Here is a 22,754-nt window from a genome sequence, read left to right on the forward strand (position 1 = left end):
CTCCCGATAATCTTCTCAATCGACGGGAAACCTGAGGAAATCATCAAGCATGGTTGGGATTACGGGAGAGTTAACTGGCGAGAGTTCATGTCGTACATAAACGACCAAACTATTCTAACTTCTACCACACTCACAAACAAAACAGAAATCGACAGCTCCATAATACACCTGACGGAATCAATAGCTCGATCCAAACACCTTCACATACCTAAGACACAATAAATTGAACACAAACTAGAGATAACTGACTTTGTTGCAAATCTAATTAAAAGTACAAATAATAAAAATAAAAGTAAAATTTGGCAAACATCAAAAAATCCAGCATTGAAAACATTAATTAATAAGCTCACATATCAAATTAAAATTAGAATCAAAGAAATCAAAAATGAAACTTGGTCTAAAAAATTAGAAAAATTGAGCTCAGTTGATGGCTCTCTGATTAGCTAAAGCGATTCGCAGGACAAAAAACTCGATTCCTCCATTAGATGATGCAGGAATCTCAGTGACGCGTGATTGCGACAAAGCAGAACTATTATCAAAATCCTTCCAAAAACATCACACACTCACACAACATTACAATCACATACCAACGCATAATAAAGTCAGCCGGTCCATTAAAATCATCACAAAAACTCCCACTAACAGTACTAAAAATATAAAATTGGTGCATCCGTGTGAAATCCAAAATATAATACGTAATTTAAAAAATAAAAAGGCACCTGGGCTAGATTCAATAGATAATATCATAATCAAACAACTTCCGTTTAAAGCTTTAGTCTCACTATCTACAATATTCAACGTATGTTTACTCACCGGGTATTTCCCAGAATACTGGAAAACAGCCAACGTAATTCCCATACTTAAGCCCGATAAAAGCTCAAAAAACCCGGCCAATTATCGACCCATTAGTTTACTTTGCACGCTTTCAAAAATTCTGGAAAAAATAATCTACACACGTTTACTTAAAGTCGTAAATAAGAAATTAATAAATGAACAATTTGGATTTCGCACTGGACATTCCACGACCCAACAACTAACAAGACTAACTGAACACGTGACGAAGAACTTTAATATGAAGAGAAGTACCGGAATGGTATGTCTCGACATAGAAAAGGCCTTCGACACGGTTTGGCACGATGAACTCATTCATAAGCTCCTTATTAACAAAATACCAAACTACCTAATTCTCATCATCAAATCGTACCTAACTCGTAGAAAGCTAGTGGTTAGCGTAAATAATGAATTATCGTCTCCAAAAATAATCGCAGCTGGCGTTCCGCAGGGGAGCTTGCTTGGCCCACTCTTGTTTTCCATATATATAAATGACATACCTATTCCAAAAAACTGTCACATAGCCCTATATGCAGATGATACCGCTTGCTTCACAAGTAGCAAAAAACCAGACACTATTCTTAAAAATCTTGAATTCGCAATTAAAACAATGACTGAACACTACACTAAGTGGAAAATTCAAATTAATCAAACCAAAACAGACGCCATATTCTTTAGTGTTAGAAAGCATAAGCCAAGTTCAGATCTGAAAATCCCCTCTGGAGAAAGTCTGAAATGGCAGTCAGTAATAAAATATTTAGGAGTAACGTTCGATAAAAGAATGAGATGGGCACCTCACATTGAGGCAGCGAAATGCAAGGCGATGCGGGGTATATCCTCAATATATCCAATATTTAATCGCCATAGTTCTTTATCAACGATAAATAAAATAAAATTATATCGCGCGCTCATATTACCATTATTAACCTATGCTTCACCTGTATGGAATAACGCCTCGAATACTAACCTTTCCAAGCTCCAAGTAATACAAAATAAATCCCTAAAAATAATTTATAATACACCCATATATACTAACCTGAAAAAACTGCATGCCATATATAATATTCCGTTTGTTACAGACATTACTAACAAACTAACCAGTAGATTCTATGACAGAATCACTAATAACCATACTAACACACTTGTGAAGAGTCTCGGTGATTACAACAAAATGTCTATACCCTTCAGGTATAAACACAGATTACCTAAACACAATCTGCTTTAGGTCATCGACTTTAGAGAGTCTTTAATTAATATTATGTATTAGATGTATTATGAACATTTATAAGGATTGTAAATAGGTTTTTGAGCTCTTTTTCCTATTATGCTTTAGATTAACATTAGAATAATATAATACTGTGATTACTAACCAAATTAAATTAAATTGTAAAATAGAAAATGATCATTAGATCAGTAGCTATTAAAATAGATATACATAAGATGTATTGTGAACATAATTTCGTAATAATAAAAAGCATTTAAAAATCAAATCAAAAAAACTTATGTATGATCGTCAAATTTAGTAAACTACTTACTACTCTAAGGCTTAAAGTCTAAGCTGTAGACAGTTTTTAGAAGTAGTCGGAACCTTTGCGAAGAATTTTTTAGTATTCATTCACCCGATCGATTCGATTAGTATATTACATATTATATATGTATGTATTATAATAATATATTGATATTTTTAGATATTATTTATGAGATATTCCGGAGTAAATCCTAGTGTTGGTCAAATTAATATAAGATGCTATTTATACGTATTCATTATAACACATTGTATATATGTATGTACATATGTACATTTTATTAAATTTGCAAAATATTTATATTGACTGTAATAATCCCAAAATACACAAAAAATAAAATGCGTAAATTTTAATTTATTTGGAAAAAAGATGCTAAAATTGGTTTTCGTATGAGCGAACGTCCTGAGTCGACCTCAGGTGAACTGGTTCCTTGAAAGGACTTAAAGGGCACTTCACGATCGCGGCGAAAGTCATGGAGGGCAAGAGGTACGTCCTCCCAAAATGTTCCTTTGGCTCTTTTTTCAAATGTTGCATCTTCGTTGCTTTTATTGCGTGCGTTGCGTATAATCTCCTATGCGTTCTCCGAAAGAATTTTAATGGACGTCCACATCTCTGGCGGGATACCATACATACGCATTAAATATATTTACAATGAAAGCATTGAACAAAAATTAACACACTCAAAAGGAACATTCATGAATGATCCTTCTCCAGGCGGCATATCATTTGGTTAGATATGTACTTATGTGTACATGTAATACATATGTGAGGTCTGGTTCTTCGTATTTATACAGGTGTTATTTATGCCGTCATTAAAAAGGTCTGTGATAATTCGACCGCTGTTATTTTTCACCCACACACACATCTATCCCAACGATGTTGGGTTAGGTCAAGCTTTGGATTAGGTCAATTCAAGTCGGTGGAAAAGTGAGGTAGGATGAGGATCAACACCGCAAACAATTTTGGGACTACTCATCCTTTCAATAGCACCACTTACGATATAATTTTCAATAACTTTCCGATTCCACTTTTAATATTTCGACAATCCTAAAACCATCTACATACATATTTGTAAATATACATATACATATACATATGTATATAATACATATGTATTTGCAAACATACATAGGTAGTCTTATTTTTTTTATCCTAAGCTTTTTTGAATAATTTGAATGATTACTCTTCGTTGTAAAAATTACAAATCAAAAATATTTAGTAAAAATTTTAATCATGATAAATGTTATTTTGCCTTATTTTTAAATTCGGCATACATATGTACCTACTATTACAAGTTTAGAACTTTTTCTGCTATATATTGCATTTTAGCAAACATTTTTACAATTTGCCATGTATGTATGTATGTGTCACAGTGAAATTATACATATTTCAGGTGAAAATATATTTTCACTAATGTTTCAGTGAAATTATACATATTTCAAGTGAAAGTATATTTTCACTGACGTTTCAGTGAAATCATAACCAGTTACATTCTCAGGGTTGGTTTTATTCATTTAAGATTAGATTGTTAGGGTTGGTATTATTTAAGGGTTAGGATAGGTTAGGTTAAGTAAGGTTCGGCCCTATTCATTTAAGATTGGTTTTTTAGGGTTAAACGTTTTAAATTCATTGTTTGATACATTTTCACTGCTTAAATTGGTGAAAATATTTTTTAACTTGAAATATGCTTTCACTGTAACATTTCACTGTAACATTTTCACTGTAACATTTCACTGTAACATGTTTGTACTATATACTATGTATAGACCATGTAAAATTTTCTGTGGCCGTAAAAATTTTCAAATCTTCGAACCTTTTATCACCCTTCAGATTCAGAGATTGAAGAACTTCTATTTTTGAAGCTTTAATTTTAATTTAGAAGTTAGGTCCGTAATTTTATCTACAAAATCGCTAAAACAAGGTAACAGAAAATTTGTCATTCTCATCTTCTGACACGAAGCTTTTTACTGTGTTTTGTAATTTGCCTATGATGAATACGGTTTCTATTATTGATAGGTTACTTTTTTGTTGTTGTTTATTTATCAAACTAATACGTGGCAAAAAAATGCTCTAGCAATAAAATTGACCTTTCATATAATCACTTTGAAGCTTTTGCCTTAAATATTTATGCTTTACGCCCAAAACGGATATAACATAATCAATGAATTCACAAAGACGTTGAACTCTACTATCGAAGCTTAGCCATCTAATGTGGTTGTAATTGAGAAATATATTATGTTTTTTATTGTTCACATATAGACTTAAACAAGTTGGACAACTTATTACTGCTAATTCCACATCTTCCATACATTTAATTACAGCTTTGCTAACTAGCACTTCTTGATGCACAGTACAATGCATGCGAGATGTTTCATTTTCACAGTCTTCGTTAAACAAATTTAAAACCCCCTTTTTTTCGCTCTTCATAACCGCTGCTTCATCAGCAGTTACAGCACACAAATTGTGCGTCGATACGTTTAACTTGATTAAATGCTCTTTAACACTATAAATATTAATTGAATTCTAGCGGTCTTTTAATAAAGTCTGGCACATAAAACTTTCAGTAAATTCACCTTTTTCAACATCAAAATATCTTGAAAATATTAAAATTTGGATGGTTTTTGTCACATCATTACTGTCGCCCAAACATAAAACTATAAAATGGGCTCTTATTAATGGATTTACTTATTTTAGGTATAGCCTATAAACTTTCCTATTTCGTTGAATTGAATTCAGTCAGTATTAAATAAAAATATTAAATAAAATACTCTATAAAGCGTTGGTGGCCGCAACAAAATGCTCTAGTGGCCGTACATGAGAACCACTGGTATAGATACATATCTACATATGTACATATTTAAACATACATATATGATCAATCGTTTTTTCTTTAGCGCTTTTTCTCTTAAATTCTTAAAAAAATCAATGTGATGGAACATTCCATGTGAGGTTTTTTTAATGTGAAACTATTTCATTCATAGGGTGAATTAACTTCTAAAACTGAGATTAAAATTAAAAAACCTACGAAAATCAATAAAATTTGCTATTTTCACAAACTTACATAAATGGGCTGGCAGCAGTGCAAATAGCTTTTTTAAAAATTTGATATTAATTTTACAAATTTCCCGTGATAAGAAAACAACTTTCAAATTCAATGTTTTCGATGTACCCTATTGGTAATGTTAACATATTTATTCAATCAAAATACTATTCGATAATATATAAGAAAACTTACAACAACATTAAGAAAAACCCAAAGAAACCATTTTACTAGAGAATACTACTAATATCAGTGGTGTTATCCCAATTTCGAAACAACGGGTTTCCTATATAAACATACATACATATATGTATAACTTACATATATTAATATATATGTATGTATAAAAATACCCACAATTTCAAATGAAATTCATAACAATTAGCGATACGGGCATATACATATTTTTTTTTAAATACAGATACATTAATTAAAAATGACTTTAAATAAAAGAATTAGTGAGAAATGAAACGGGTTTCCGGAAACTTTTGATTTTTAACAACCGGTTTCAGGAAATCCTCAGAAACTCAAGGATGACACCACTGCTAATAAGATTGTTTAATTACTATCCAGTATTAAATGCAATTATAACACATACTTTCTTATTGTTTCATATTTGATTTCTTTCATTATTACTTCACTTTTCTTTATGAATATTTTTAATATTATTTATATCTGGAGAGGTCTGGTATCATATTAAAAATATAGAGAACCCTTTGAATGCTGACGTCTTTTCTGTTGAAAGCCCGCCACGCAGAAAATTTCACCAACATTTCCAACTAGAATTATTTAGAAATCCAATATACATATCTTGCAACAATATAAAATAAAGAAAATCTGTTAATAAATTTAGATTTTCCAACACTAGTTCTATCTTCGGGGTGCCGAAGGCATCGGGGGCGCTGGGGGCGCCGGAGGCGTCGGCGGCGCTGGGGCTGAAGGCCCCGGAGCGACGGAGGCATCGGGGGCGTTGGGGGCAAAGGCGTCGGGGGGTCGGCGATGCACAAAACGTAATTCGTAATTCGTAATCACTTCGTAATTTGTCATTAGTGCATTAATTTCTTTCCGAAACCAGTCGATTCAATATCTTAAACTTTATTTTTATTCGAGTTTCAATTCCTTTTCGAAACCACCCGTTGAAATCAACGGGCCCAACACTAGTTTAGTATAATAATAGTAGCGAATTTTTAGCTCGCAATTTTACCGATTCAAAATTTAGCACACTTCCAATTAACCCCTTTAAGCGAAAATAAAAAATAGTGTGGCCAGAACACTCTCCCAATAAACATGTTTCAATAGAAAATACTCTATATAAAATAGTATTAACAGTGTAAAAATACGTACGTTTGACTTTTGATTTGAACTGGACGACTACTTAGAGATATTTGAAAGCTGAAAAGTACTACAAATAAAAGATAAAATACCCGACTATAGATTACAATATTCATTTTGAACAGGAAATTGACATATTTTGAGACATCGACCGAACAACACTGAACTACACATTGCTACAACGTACTCTATTTTTGATTCGCACATTTTCAATAGAAATTTGCATTAGAGTTGAATTTTAAGAAGTGTCTTTTCAATGAGAATTCGATAAGAATCTAAGACCATTAAGTCGTTTTCTATCGTGACGAAAATCTTTTAACTATTAATAGATTGTTTTTAAACTACATAACGTTACAGATAAGGCTATTGTGTATTATTGAAAAAGGTCGCATTTGTTGTTCTTTTGAATGTTTTGCATTTGAAATATTTTCATCCTATTGAAATACAAAATTCTACCCTACTTTACCTAAAAATACATAATGTCAATAATGATATTTTACTACTGTAATGGCGTAGAAGAAAAATAAAAATAAACACGCCTGATAACGTCATCACGCAATTGAACGGGCGTGTTTAACTTAACATTCAGCTTATCTAAAACATACCGATAATCAATTATTGACGAGGTTATACTTATTCATATTCACTTCTTTACAATCACTAATACTGTATTGCAATCACTAATACTGTAAGCTCCTCGAGCAAATCGGGAAATAAGGATTCGTACATCGTCCCATTTGAATTTATGTCATTTTAATATCCGAAATTTTTTTGAAGTCTTAAAATGAGAAGATTCGGATAGAGTGGGAGCTTTGCGGACAAAGCTTCTCCAAAATTATGGGGTGTCCAAATTTCAGTTCTGGAAGCTTGGGACGCGCTATCTCTACGTTTCAAATTCAGCAACTAAGTATCAAATCCCTGTGACGTAATTTGAGTGAATTTGGGTTTCTATTGACATAATATGATGATTAGATTAGTCAAATTGAATTTATTTTCTAAAAAATATTTTATATATCAAAATAAAAATGGAAAATATATACTTTATTGAGTTATAAAATATGAAAAAAATAAGTTTATTTTTGAAAAAAAATATATTAAATTGAAATTGGAAAAACAAACTTACAAAAAAAATTAAAAATTATTAATTATAAATTATAAAATAAAAAATTAGACAAAATAAGAGTATTTTTATAACATTTCATTTTTCTATTATTTTCATATACAACATGTGCTTTTTTCATATTATTATAATCTAATATATAATTTCGAAAGAGACTTTGTAACTATGTATAGTTGGGTGGGAAACAAAAACAAGTCAAAGTTTCCATGACGACAAATAAATTCGCCTCCGGCCCCAGGGGGCGCCGGATTCTGGTATACATATAATTTCGAAAGAGACTTAATATATATGTACATATGTTTGTTTGTTCGTGACAGTCAATTTAATAAAAAAACAAATGAATATTAAAATAAATTTATATAAAATAAAGCTATTCAAATAAATTTAATAAAATCTTATAACTATAAGATTAGTCGTGTTTAAGTGGTTTATATTACAAATACCGAGCGAAGCCGGGTAAAACCACTAGTATATAATAATATGGAGTGGTTATATAGATATAACAAAATTCTATAATTGGGCTCTTTATGTTTATGCATTTCTACATATGTTGTCTGTTAAGTTAAATAAATAAATATAATAACAATAATCAACTTTATTTTTGAAAAAATTTCAATATTCAAATTTATATTTTGTATTACGTAAAAAGTCAAAAAGGCGCCTTCAAAGTCAAAAGGTCAATAAGGCGTCAAAAGGGAAATTTTTTTCCAAAAATCTTCACATCGTCAGCAAAAATCGTCAATCAAATTGTTTCACTAAAAAAACTATATACGAAAAATTGGTACATGGAACGTTAGGACCATGTATCAAGCAGGTAAAATTGAAAATCTGCAAATAGAAATGAAAAAAAACCAAATACAGATGCTCGGCATAAGCGAAGCTAGATGGCCTGGAGCAGGAAAAACGATGCATTGCAATGGATATACGACTTACTACTCGGGATCGCTTGACGGCACTCATAAGAATGGTGTTGCTGTGATTCTGGAAGACGACATCAGTAAAAGTGTGAGAAACTTTATTCCGTTATCTGAACGAGTCATGATGATACAATTAGCAGGAAAACCTATAAATGTTAACATAATACAAGTGTATGCCCCCACTTTTGATAAAGAAGAAAATGAGATTGAAGAATTTTATCAACAAATCAAAGAATTGATGACATATACGAAAAAACATGATGTTAACATTATAATGGGAGATTTCAACGCCAAAGTTGGAGACGAAGAAACAATGGGTATAACTGGTCGCTTCGGACTTGGAGAAAGAAATGAGAGAGGAGACAGACTAGTTCAGTTTTGCCAGGAAGAGCAGTATGTTATCTTGAATACTTTCTTTAAGCTACCTAAAAGAAGATTATACACATGGAAATCCCCAATGGACTGTCCTGATAATATTGTGCGAAACCAAATTGACTTTATTTTGATAAACAGTAGATTTAAAAATAGTATAAAATCGGTGAAAACCTACCCTGGTGCAGACGTGGCATCCGATCATAATCTACTTTGTGGGAAATTGAAGATAAGACTGAAAAAGATTTTAAGAGCATCAAAACCTAAACCAAGATTGGATTTAGAGCTGCTTAAAAATCTTACGATCCACGAACAATTTACAAAAGATCTCAATAAAAATTTTAAACAAAAATGTATTGAAGAAAATAGTAATGTAAACATAAAGTGGGAAGGTATGAAATCAGCAATGACCCAATCTGGGAAAAAGTTTCTTGAAACAAATCAAATAATTAATAAAAAACAACCTTGGATGACGGATGAAATTATACATTTAATGGAAGAACGTAGAAAACACAAACATAATAATCCAACACAATATAAAAATATTCACCGCCAAATTCAAAGGAAAATTAAAGAAATCAAAGAAAAATGGATGGAAAATAAATGTAACGAAATTGAAAAATTACAAGAAAAACACGACGAATTTAACGTACATAAAAAACTAAAAGAAGCAACAGGATCATTCAGAAAAAAAGATTTCATACTCCTTAGGAATAAAGATGGAAAAATCATTTTAAATATGGATGAGAAGAAATCAGAATGGACCGAGTACACAAAATTGCTCTTTAAAGACAATAGAGAAACCGGAGGGCATATTGAAGATCCAGAAACGGGACCATATATATTGAAATCCGAAGTGGAACATGCTATAAAACTAGCAAAGAGTCGGAAAGCTACTGGACCGGATCTGATTCCTGCCGAATTTCTCAAGTTATTGGACGACGATAACATAGAAAATCTAACAAAACTCTATAATAAAATATATTTATCAGGCGAAGTACCTAGCGATTGATTACAATCCATATTTATCCCGTTGCCCAAAAAGAGTAACGCGAGGACGTGTAGCGACTTCAGAATAATTAGCCTAATGAGTCACACATTGAAGATCCTACTAAAGATAATACAGGGCAGAATTTACTCACGGTGTGAAGAGGCGATTAGCAGAGAGCAGTTTGGGTTCAGACAAGGCTTGGGTACCCGAGAGGCCCTTTTCTGTATGAAAACACTACTCCAAAGATGCAGAGAAGTCCGTAAACCTGTGTACATCTGCTTTATAGACTTTGAAAAGGCCTTTGACCGTGTCCAACACGCTCGCCTGATGGAAACATTAAAAAATATTGGCCTGGATGACAGAGATGTCAGATTGCTACGAAATATTTATTGGAATCAGACTGCAGTAGTACGTGTCGATGATCAATTCACTGATGAGATTCCTATAGAACGGGGCGTCAGGCAAGGATGCATCCTATCACCTACTCTTTTTAACACCTACACCGAATCCATCTTCCACGATGCTCTCCAAGAGGCGGAGGGCATCAAGGTGGGCGGCGAGACGATCACCAATATAAGATATGCTGATGACACGGCACTAGTCGCTGAAAATTTAGCAGACCTGCAAAGATCTCTAGACCGTGTACATCAAGAAAGCAATCGAAGAGGTCTGCGCATAAATCTAAAGAAAACAAAATTTATGATAGTAGATAGAATGCAAACAGACACCGGGAATCTAACCTTGGATGGAGAGGTGATAGAAAGAGTAAAAAGATTCAAATACCTGGGTACCTGGCTGAATGAAGAGATGGACCCAGATGAAGATCTAAAAATCCGCATCGAGATGGCTAGAACAGCATTTGTAAAAATGAAGGCGGCCCTTACAAACAAGCATCTCAATCTTCATACGCGGTTGAGATTCGCGAAGAGCTACGTCTGGACAGTATTACTACACGGATGTGAGACGTGGACTCTGAAAACCAAGATGATCAGCCGCATTGAAGCTTTTGAGATGTGGGTCTATAGGCGTATGCTGAAGATTCCGTGGACCAAAAAGATATCAAACGAAGCTGTCCTCGGCATGATGGGGAGAGGCAGGGAACTTGTTTCTGTCATCAAGCGGAGAAAGATGGAGTACCTCGGACACATGATACGGGGTCCAAAATACGAATTTCTCCGTTTGATAACCATGGGGAAAATAGAAGGAAAAAAATGGATTGGCAGGAAAAAGTTATCTTGGCTTCGAAACATGCGCATGTGGACCGATATGAGCGCCGAAGAGCTGTTCCGAGCCGCTGAAGACCGATGCGGATATATTCAAATAATCGACGAGGTGGTCGCCAACGTCCGGATGCGGACAAGGCATTAACAAGAAGAAGAAGAAAAAAACTATCAATTAACTTAATTTCTAACGACTGTCTTTTTACTAGCCTCTTCTTACCTTTTTGGGTTTCAGTGATTCTAAATTTGGGTTTCTGTGATTTTATCCGATCGTTTTCAAACTTTGCCATTTTGCTTGGTTTGGTCATCAATATACATATTTACTTTATCTATGCACGTAGTAACAATAGATGAAGATTTGTGATCATGAGAAAATTCTAACTCGAGATTTTGACTCATTCACACTATTTTTTCTACTCTTTAAATATGTGTGCTCTTCACGACAAAATTCAAATACATACATATAATCCTTGTATCAATGGAAAGTGGGATCTTTTCCTCATAGAAAAGTCAAAAATGTTGGAAAAAAGCCACACGGTTTTTCCACACCCCCGAACGTATCAAGCTGAAAATTTATACTTGTATTCTTTACATATATGTATACTAACTTAGAGTGAGTACATATGTATATGGTTTTTTTTTGTACCGAACTCGTCACACATGAAGATTAAATCCATCTCATTCTTTGTTTTGTGACAGATTCAGATTGATCCGATTTCGTAAAATCGTAACTTAAAACCTTTCTTGAAAACAAAAAATAAACACGAACCTTCGGAAAATATACGTTACAAATCTGTTTTTGATATAAAATAAAGTGGACGGACCTTTCTAACAATTCGCTCCATGGGACGAACAATTTCTAAAAAAACCAGTACGAATGGTCACCTCATATAAGATGTAGTTATACGTCAAAACTTATTCGATAATCTTTGCAATGGTGAATTTAAAATGTAAGGAACAACTTCTGGATGACTTGAAAGTGAACACCACAACCAGGATGAGTTGAAAATGAACGAAAACGAATGCGCACCCTATCGGGTGAGTGACGCGGGTGGGCCTGCGCGCCACAGTTTGGACACCACTCTCAAATTGAGCGGCTATATAAGACGAATAGCTGGTTTCCAACGAGCGACAAATGCACCAACGTCCTCCGACAGTGGATTGGTTAGTTCTGTGCTTCGGACATGTTCAACGCAACACTCTACCACAAAGCCAACAGTCTTCAGCGTCGCGACGCCACCGACGTCCTCGACAAATATCTGCATCTCGTCAAATGGAGGAAAGATGGTAAAGATGTGGTGCTGGACGTCGGATGCGGAGAGGGTGACGTCACTATTAACATCTTGCTGAAAAGGCTTCCGATTGATTTCCACTCGTTGACCGGTGGCGATTTGTCCGTCGAGATGGTGGACTACGCCAAGAGCTTCTACGCCACTGATAAAATTGATTTCATTCTCATGGATATCGTGGCCGAGCCCAAGCCTGAACACATTAATAAATACGATCATCTATTCTCGTTCAACTGTTTGAATTGGGTGCAAGATCAGGCGTGAGTTTTCAAATGGCAATTCCGTTGATTCCTTTCATCTAATATTTCATTCATTGTTTATATCAATTAAAAACAATCTAAATACATTTTGCAGTATTTTAATTAAATTTCTTGATTTTTTATTAACATTTGAATTATTACTAATATAAAATCTAAGATTATCTTAATTTTAAAAACTAAAACAATGTATAGTAAAATTTATAGTTTTTGTCACATCCTTATTTGAACATGTTTTTCCCTTTTTTTATTTTATTTTCAAAAATAATATAATATTTCTAATGTTTATATGGCCAATTTACTACATACTTAAACCAATTTTTTTTTACAAATCATTTATCCGTTTATTACTTAGTCATTTTAACAAAATAAATAAAAATGCATATGTTATCAGAATTGATAAAGGTTTTTCGTTCCAAATTGACTCTTTCTCATTGAAAATGAAAAAGGTTGAATTTGTAATGAAAAAGGGTCAATTTGAAATGAAAAGGTGTCAATTTAGAATGAAAAACCTACATTAATTCAGTATGAAATGTTGGCTTTTATTTCATCAATTTTTGTTTTTAGTTTCGCGATAAGTACATACATACATACTTTTTGATGAAGCCTGTCTTTCTTTTAAGAATGTAGTATAAAATTAAAGTATCCAAAATTAATTTTTGAATACTTTGACCCCTTTTTTCAAATTTTTCAAATTGACCCCTTTTTATTGTCTATTTGGAATCAAAAACCTATATTAATTTATCCTAACTACAGTATGAAATGTTGACTTTTATTTCGTATATTTTTGTTTTTAGTTTTTCGATAAGTAAATGCGTACATACTTTTTGATAAAAGCCTGTCTTTCTTTTAAGAATGTAGTATAAATTTAAAAATTAAATAAAATTAAATTCAGATTTTCTAAATTTATTTAAAATGCCGAAATACTATAATAATTTTGTTATTCATTAATCATAAATTAAATTTTTCTGAACATATATTTAACTTTGTATAATTCTATATTACATTTTCAATAAATAATAAATAATCTCCATGAATTGTTTATATATGTATTTTCAGATCTGCTTTACGATCGATGTACAATATGCTAAACGACACGGGCGATTGTGTGATAACCTTTACAGCAAAAAATCGTATTTTCGATGTATGGAAACTTATGTCGGAAGATCCAAGGTGGGAACAGTACATGAGAAATCACGACATGTACATATCACCATATAATAACTCCTTAAACCCTGCAGCAGATTTTAGGAAATTACTATTTGGAGCTGGTTTTAAAAATGTGAAAGTGCAAGTTAAACATAAAACCCACGATTTCATCGGACTGAAAAACTTACGAGGTATTTAAAAATTATAATAAAAACAATTCTCAATATAATGAATCATCAAATATATCTAGATGTTGTAAATACATATTTCACACATAAGTTTTCATATAATTTTATCTTTATTTTTCCAAAGATTCTGCAGCAGCAGTTAACCCATTCTTAAAATATATTCCTAAAAATCTGCATGAAGAATATTTGGATCATTATGTATATTATGCAGGTGAATTGGGTTTTTTAGAAGAAGACAATAATAATATTAGTGAAAAAGTACTTATACAATCAAATTACAGTTCCTTGATTGCATACGCCTCAAAAAGCTAAATAAATCATCGGTTTTTGTTCAATTATTAATATTTATGTAATTGCCATAAACTCGAGTTTTGATAGAAATCTTGAATAATAGGTAGTATACATTTAATTATAAATAAAATCTCAATTCATATAAATTAGTTCTTATTTAATCTGTTAATAATTTTTTTATTTGTTATATTATGTATAAAACAACCATATTTGTTATTTAATTAACACCTTACCGCCCGCTTTGACGCGTGGATTGTTTTCACCCATGTCCGGAAATGTGCGCGACTATTTTCACCAGAATCCGGGCCGATTTCAGTTTCAATAGAAAAAAAGCCTTTTTTGTGCATTTGATTACTTCTAGAATAATGATCGTATTGTAATGATATTTTGAAACAGTGTTCATTATATCACTCTGCAAACATCTAAAAATTAAAACCAGGGATTTTAAACTGGAGTACGCGAATTAATGTTAAAAAATAATGAATTACGTAAATGTCATCCGAATAGCCTATGAATATAAAAATAGCATAAAACTGAAGTTTGTAGTAGTGGACAGTAATAGACAGATCATGGTAAATCAAAATTCCAAAAATGTGAAGAATAAAATCATTTTTCACACATTTGAAAATGAGACAATTTGTGATAATTTCGGAATAATAGTTGCTTAGGATAATGTTTAAATAGGATATTTGAGTTTAATTTAAATTAACTGTAAAGTATAAGTATATTTTTTTAGTATCCCAAATCAACTAGTGAATCCTTGAGAACAGTATCATCTGTGTTTTAAATTTTTTAAAGATCCGGTGTTTCTTTAACTTGCATTTTTGTAAAGCAATATTTTGGTTTTAAAAAAGGCAACTATTTTTAAGAGGTCATAAAATTTATTTTCCAAGAATTATTCTCAAACTGTATTTTTTATGTAAATACATTAACAATTTTGATTCGGTGATTCTCTAACTTTTTTATTTAAAAAATACTCTTTAGCCATTAATAATTACGAGACGACATTTTTTTTTTTGTAAATTGCGAAAGTTCAAGACCAAGATGTCAAAATAATAATTTTAAACTCGGTGTTTCTCAAAGATTAAGTATTAATCTTGAAAAAGTATGGTTAGTGTTAGACAACACCAGCATCCACCGTATATACCCCAGAAGTGATACCAGCATACCCCAGAAGTGATACCAGCATACCCCAGTGAGTGAGCTGGTTGAACGTACAAACCATATTTTTAATTACTTACATTCATACTCACCAATGATGAATCCCACTGAAGAAGTTGCAATATTTAAAATATGATTAAATATTGACTAAGGTAACCAGCCTTTTTTTATACAAAAAATATTGTTGCGTACACTCGGATTAGGCCGAGTAAGTGCAATCGGATTAGGCCGAGTAGCATCCCAGAGACTGTGTGACCATTATAATTGGTTTCGAGGATTATCTCCCCCGAATGCACTTAGTGGGAGTAGCGGTAACTCAGGGTCGCATTCCGGTAGAGTTCTCAGAACCCACAGCGGTAGCGTGGGACATCTAGTACGTGACCATAACAATAGGCAAGCAAATCGGACGTTGAAGATGCCCTGAGAGACCTATCCGTTATAAGGCGGTACTTAGGCGATATCAAGACATTCTGGACGGAATCTCCTTAATCACCAATAAATGCTGTGAAACGACTTTGGCCTTTTACTTGGATCCTCCACCCACCCCTACGCAACAATATTTTCAAGTTGTAAATAAAATCTAGAAATATTCTCATTGTTTTTATGCTATGGTCTATGAATGATGACAAAATTTAAAATAAAATAATTTTTTGGACTAAGGTAACCATCCTTTTTATACAACATTTTTTTTAAAGCGAGAAAAACATCTTCAAATATTCCGATCTTCTTTATGATTAAAATTTAAAATACTATAAATTTTGATTAGGGTAACCAGGCTTTTTTATACAGCAAAATTTTTGTAGTGAGATTTAAATCGAAAAATATTCCCATCGTCCCTATGCAAAATTTAAAATAAAATAGATTTTTTGACTAGGGCAACCAACCTTGTTATACAACATTTTTTTTTAAGTCAGAAAACATCTCAAAATATTCCCATCATCTTTGTGATTAAAATTTAATATACTATAAATTTTATTAGGGTAACCAGCCTTTTTTATACAACGATTTTTTTTAATCGACAAAATAATCTAATTTATTTTGAAAATCTATTTTATTTTAAATTTTGTATAAGAACGGTGGGAATATTTTAATATTTTTGTTGTTGTATAAAAAAGGCTGGTTACTGTAGTCAAAAAATTATAGTATTTTATTTTAAATTTTAGAATAATTGAAAGCATTTAAACGATGGGAATATTTTTGGATTTTTTTGGTTAAACATACATACATTATTAACTGTATCTTGATTTCATCTAATTTTATTTTAAAATTATTAAATATTCAAATTTTTTAAAAAATAATTTTTTAACAACGATATACAAATTTTAAAATTTAAATTAAGTTTATTTATTTTTTAAATTAATATAATAATAAATTGTCATTAAACATTACTTACATATTATATTGATTGTTTTTTCACATTAAAAATTGTTGTATGAAAAGATTGGTAAGCCCTGTCTCAAAAATAATATTTTAAGCTTGCAATATTTATAGCATTAAGACTTTTAAATTTTATTTCCAACTCGAAAAAAATTTTGTATAAAAAGCCTGGTAACCCTAGTCAAAAAATTATCATATTTTTAATTTTGCAATAATTTATATCACAGAGATGATGGTAATATTTTTAGATGTTTTCTAGCTTTAAAAAAAATGTTATATAAAAAGTTTGGTTACCCTACTCCAAAAAACTATTTTATTTTAAATTTTGTCATCATTTATGGCATAAAAACTATGGGAATATTTTTAAATTTTATTTTCAACTTGAAGAAATTTTTTGAATAAAAAAAGGATGGTTACCCTAGTCAAAATATTATTATATTTAAAATTTTGCAATCATTTATAGCCCAAAAATGATTTTAATATTTTTTCTTTTTTTTTCTGACTTCATCTGATTTTGTTGTAAAAAAAAGGTTGGTCACCCCAGTCCAAAAATTATTTACAATTATTTAATTTTTACAATTATTTATAGCTTAAAGACGATGCAATATTTTTAGATTTTTTTTCCCACTTCAAAAATTTTTTTCTATAAAAAAAGGATGGTTACCCTGGTACAAAAAATTATTGCATTTTAAATTTTGCAATTAATTATATCGTTACGATTAGAGGTAGGATAGTCACAGTGCTATCCATTGTTCGGCAAACCTTTAACAATGCATTTACAACCTTTGAACAATACACGGCCCCCTCAGGCTCCGGTGACTAGTTACGTTGATGGAAATATTTAAAATTTTTTTTCTCAATTCAAAACTTTTATTATATAAAAAAAGTAAATCAAGATTTTCAGATGACCGATGATGAGATCATCTCAGCGTTAAAATAAATACATATAGATATACATACACACATATAGATATGTATGCATACATATATGTATGGGAATTTGCTTTTGTGTGCGTGTATGTACACAAAGCGCAAGCTAATTTTATTCACGTATATACGCGTGAGCGGACGTTAACGCAAAGTTTTTATTCACGCACATACGCGTGAACGGACTTTTACTCAAAGATTTTATTCACGCATATACGCGTGAGCGGACAGTAAAGTGTTAAGGTAATGTATCCAATAGTGAAAAGAAAATATTTAAAATGTCAAAAATTTTTTTTTGAATTTTTCACAATTCTAATAGGTGTGTATTTGTATTATAGATTTGTAAATAAATGTATTTCATAATATTTAAATCAGAATCATCTGAGAAATGTACGGTATTACTGTATCTAATTATTTTCTGTCTGTAAAAATTCCTTCCACATCCAATCATAAGTATCCATCATATCTTGAAATTCCAACAAATTGCTAGGTTGATTTTGACCCTTTTTGAACATCATTTGTCTGTTTCATATTCATAAATAGCTTTGATGTCTTTACGAGTTAAAAATTTAAGTGCTTCTGCAAACCCTTATTGCCACTCTATACATTGCTGAATGATTGAAACATTCAAATTGTAACAATCCAACACCATAAAATTCACTTAAAAATATTACGACAGTTATAATCATTCTGACACAACATTACATATTAAAATAATAGAACGATTACCTGAACAGTATTTTCTTTAATTTGAATATCATTCGCTAGTTCCACATAACGAATAACTTCTGTGTCAAATTCTTTAGATGAGGGCTTTTGTGATACATAGTCTTGTAAAAACTCCTTTCTAGGAATTTTCCACACTTGTTTAAAATTATTCCAACTCTCCAAATGCATATCAAAAATTTTCAATACTTGCTCTGATTCTAAAAATTAGTATCAGCATTGGAAAAAAAAAATCAAATACAAAAATATCTAAATAATTATAGTCATTCAGTACCGGGTATAATGAGTTCTTGATATTTCAGACATTCAATGTCTTCTTCAATTATTTTATTAAAACTTGAGAGTCCATCACTGGGCAATCCAAATTATACACACAATCGTGGAATAGTGTTGAAATTTTCTATTATTCTTTGAAAAATTAAACAAATCAGACTAAAAATCTGCTTCCGGTGAGGAATAAGACATATTTGTTCATTCATAATTTTTAAATTCACATTCAATAATGGTGTCGGTTCAACACTACCTTAAATTTAATAATTTTTATTCACAAAAACTATGTATATTTTATTTAAAAAAATATACAAACCATCTCCAGTCGAACTTTTGTACATATTCTTCATTGTTGTTCTGACGTTAAATATTACAGCAGTTTCTAAGAGATTATCAAATTGAAAAATATATTTCAACCCCAAAATAATATATTTTAAACTCCAAAATATATGGTATCTGAAAAACAAATTGTATTTAAATATATTAAAGTAAATATATAAAAGCACACAAACTTGTAATTATCATACATTATACCTAGTCAATAAATTCTTCGTATCATTATTTCTTCAAAAGACTTGCTGCAAATATATTCTATCAATTTCACTATTCTCGCGTGCCTTGTATTTATTCAAAATTAGTTGAATCTGAAATTCAAAGTACAAAACGGGTTAAATATTTAATGACAATAAAAAAAATTTGGATGTGACCAACCCATGACTTTATCTATGTATTTAAGGAATATAAGAAAGTAAATAAATATAAGAAACACGTTCACACATACCGGTTATGAAGGCATTTTCAATACAAATTGAGCACAAATGTAGGGAAACTTACACAGGACAAAAGTTCTACTTCCGGTTGTTGGATTTTGTTCGAAATTTGTTTATTACTTAAAATCACTATAATTATTATACGCATTAAATATCAAGAAAATGAAAATAATTTTAAAGGTCCAAATAAAATAATGAAATATTGTTTTAAAAAAATACTACTTCCGGTTTACGAATTCTGAAAATAACCTTATCAGCTCTAAGTTAGTACATAAAAAATACAAATATAAATTTTTCAGAGGTGTGGAATGAATCGTAGTCACAACATTTTTTACTTTTCTAAGACGAAAAAATCCCACTTCCAGTTTATTAAACTTTGTAATTTTTTTTAATTTTCATCACATTGATACAAGAATTTTTCGTGAAGAGCATACATGTTTAAGGGGTCGAAAAAAATAGTGGAAGATAAATCGAACAAAAGTAAAACGGATGCGTACCAAATTATACAAAACTTGCTTTTAAGCCTAAACTGCTAGATATGAAATTGTTTCCTGTTTCAGTTCCGGTTCCGGATTTCTTTTTCAGTTCCGGTTCCTGATTCCTGTATCTGTTCCGGATCCCGATTGCTTTTTCAGTTCCAGTTCCAAATTTCTTTACCAGTTCCAGATCCGGATTCATTTTTCAGTTCCGGTTCCGGATTATTTTTTCAGTTCCAGATCCCGATTCGTTTTTCAGTTCCGGATCAGGTTTCCTCTTTCAGTTCCAGATCCGGATTCTTTTTTTAGTTCCAGATCCCGGTTATAGATTATTTCTATCAACAATTCAACAATAACCGATTTCATTATTTTATATAACTAACCGTCAATTATTTTATTCAAAACAGCTATACATTTTATACAGTTTCTTTAATAATCAAATTGATTTCATACGTTATCTCAAACTAATGTAAAACATTGATTCTGAAAACTAAACAATTGGTAATATGAGTCAATATTTCTAAGGTTCTATACTGCATGATATCTTTTAATGGCGCCGTCCACACACACGATATCTACGGGTGATCGTCACCGCACCGAATGTTAAAAAGTCGAAAATGTTCGTTTACCATGAATACATATGAAAAACGGTTAGTATATATATCAGTGGCGTGCGGTAAAACTCTCTCTCCCCCCGTCGTACATCCTCACTTAATTTGCGCGAGCAGGATACAACAGAAATAAAGGATCAGGCTTTTCCTCCTGTATCCTGCGCGCGCACATTAAACAAGGCTTTATGACAAAAAGAGAGATAATTTCACCGCATGCCACTCATATATATTATATATACATAGTACCATTTAAGGTCTGTTCATACCTAGTCAGCACGTACCGACTTCAGCAGGTATCCGGCCGTACGAAAAGTATTCTTTGGTACATTTTAGAAAAACCGAAGGAGACTTCGGTTTTTCTTTTTTTTTAACATGGGATGCACATCAAAACGCCTCTGTGCTTTTTTATTGCCGTCTTGAGCGTCTTCTTCCAACAACAGCGCGATTATATGTACATAATTTTTCGTTCGATAAACGTCGAAACATTTTTGCTGACTTGTATTCTGACGCGTAGCTACGAATGCACGTGTATGCATTCATATTGCAAGTACTCGACAATACGACGTAAGCAATATTGCGCCGTATCGTCATGGCCTCTAATGTATAAGTAAACCGATTTTGCCTTGCACTCGGCCAAATTGCTGTAAACGTGACGTGACCGCGACGTGTAGGTAGATATGAATAGAAATGTAATAAAATGACATATTTGAAACGGAGTCGTACAGTGCTGAAGCCGTGCAGTGCTGTTAAGTATGAACAGACCTTTACCATGCACCCTTTTTTTTTGATCTTTCGACTTGAGATCTTTCGATTTTCGATCTTTGCCTTCCAATATTTGCTTTTTCGGGCTTTTCACTTTCAGTCCCGTGAGGTAGACCCCGTGTGTGTGGACGGCGCCATTTTGCCATTACCTATATAAAAATGACAAATATTATAAATAAATATCGCCTTTTTCTCATAATTATATCTAACGTCATTCGATTCAATATATTAAGCCATAAACATAAAAAGTCAGTCGAATTTATTAAATATGAAAAAAGAAACAAACTCTGTGCTGCAAATACCACTGAGTCTCAAAAATAAATTGCACTCTGCATAAAATGTGCAAATAAAATGTAAAGTGGTAGCACTGCGGAGTATTTTTCCAATGGCAACACTATGAAACTTGACATTGACAGTGACACTAGCAGCCGACAAACACATTGAATGTGTCCAATAAGAGATTAATGTCATTGAACGGTAAGCGACGATGTGGTATCAGGTATCCCGAGATCATCAGCTCGCGTTACAAAAGCAAACGGAAATGGGTGTAGAGAACAAATACCCAGTCAATGACCCAATCGTCAACTCCTCAAATCTGGAACTATCGGACCCAACACCGGATATACACTCGCTCTTCATTCAATTCAACCATCACTTCTTCTGGGGTCGACAGCCATCCGTAGTCGTACGTTAGAGTAAACGAATGTACTCTTGTGCCGGCATATTCAAGTAACTTGTGAACATACTATTTCCATTTACTACAACATACTCTATTATAATTCGCACATGTTCTAAAGAAATTTGCATCAGAGTTGAATTCTAAGAATTGTCTTCAATGAGAATTCTATAAGAGAAGACCATTAAACAGTTTTCTATCGTGACGAAAATCTTTTAACCCTTTGCCGGCGGCAATAAATATAGCGAATAAGCCCTGTACGCGGCGGCACCTTTTTCGCGAATTTGGCAATCGAGTTTTCGACCTTAAATACAGATTTTAATATTTACTCAAGTAACCAGATATGTTAATTAACACATAAAGTATTATTTGAAACAATAAAATACATAACATATCTCGTAGTTTTGGATTAATTGTCAAATAACCATTCTTTATAATTGTATGAAGACGTGACGTCACATAAACGAGGTTTCAG

General features: G+C 31.9%; 1 protein-coding gene and 1 long non-coding RNA gene across 2 annotated transcripts in view; one reads left to right on the forward strand and one right to left on the reverse strand.

The window, feature by feature from the left end:
- LOC143921219 (uncharacterized) overlaps positions 1 to 22,754 on the reverse strand; it is a 542,666-nt gene that overhangs the window by 255,584 nt on the left and 264,328 nt on the right. The gene's annotated exons all lie outside the window — the stretch shown is intronic.
- LOC143922370 (juvenile hormone acid O-methyltransferase-like) lies at positions 12,227 to 14,544 on the forward strand. Its single transcript, XM_077445594.1, has 5 exons — positions 12,227 to 12,246; positions 12,330 to 12,517; positions 12,562 to 12,898; positions 13,955 to 14,235; positions 14,357 to 14,544. The coding sequence occupies exons 1-5, from the start codon at positions 12,227 to 12,229 to the stop codon at positions 14,542 to 14,544; spliced, it is 1,014 nt and encodes a 337-aa protein (XP_077301720.1).

Source organism: Arctopsyche grandis, chromosome 2 (assembly GCF_051622035.1).
Source record: "Arctopsyche grandis isolate Sample6627 chromosome 2, ASM5162203v2, whole genome shotgun sequence".
Classification (NCBI taxonomy): domain Eukaryota; kingdom Metazoa; phylum Arthropoda; class Insecta; order Trichoptera; family Hydropsychidae; genus Arctopsyche; species Arctopsyche grandis.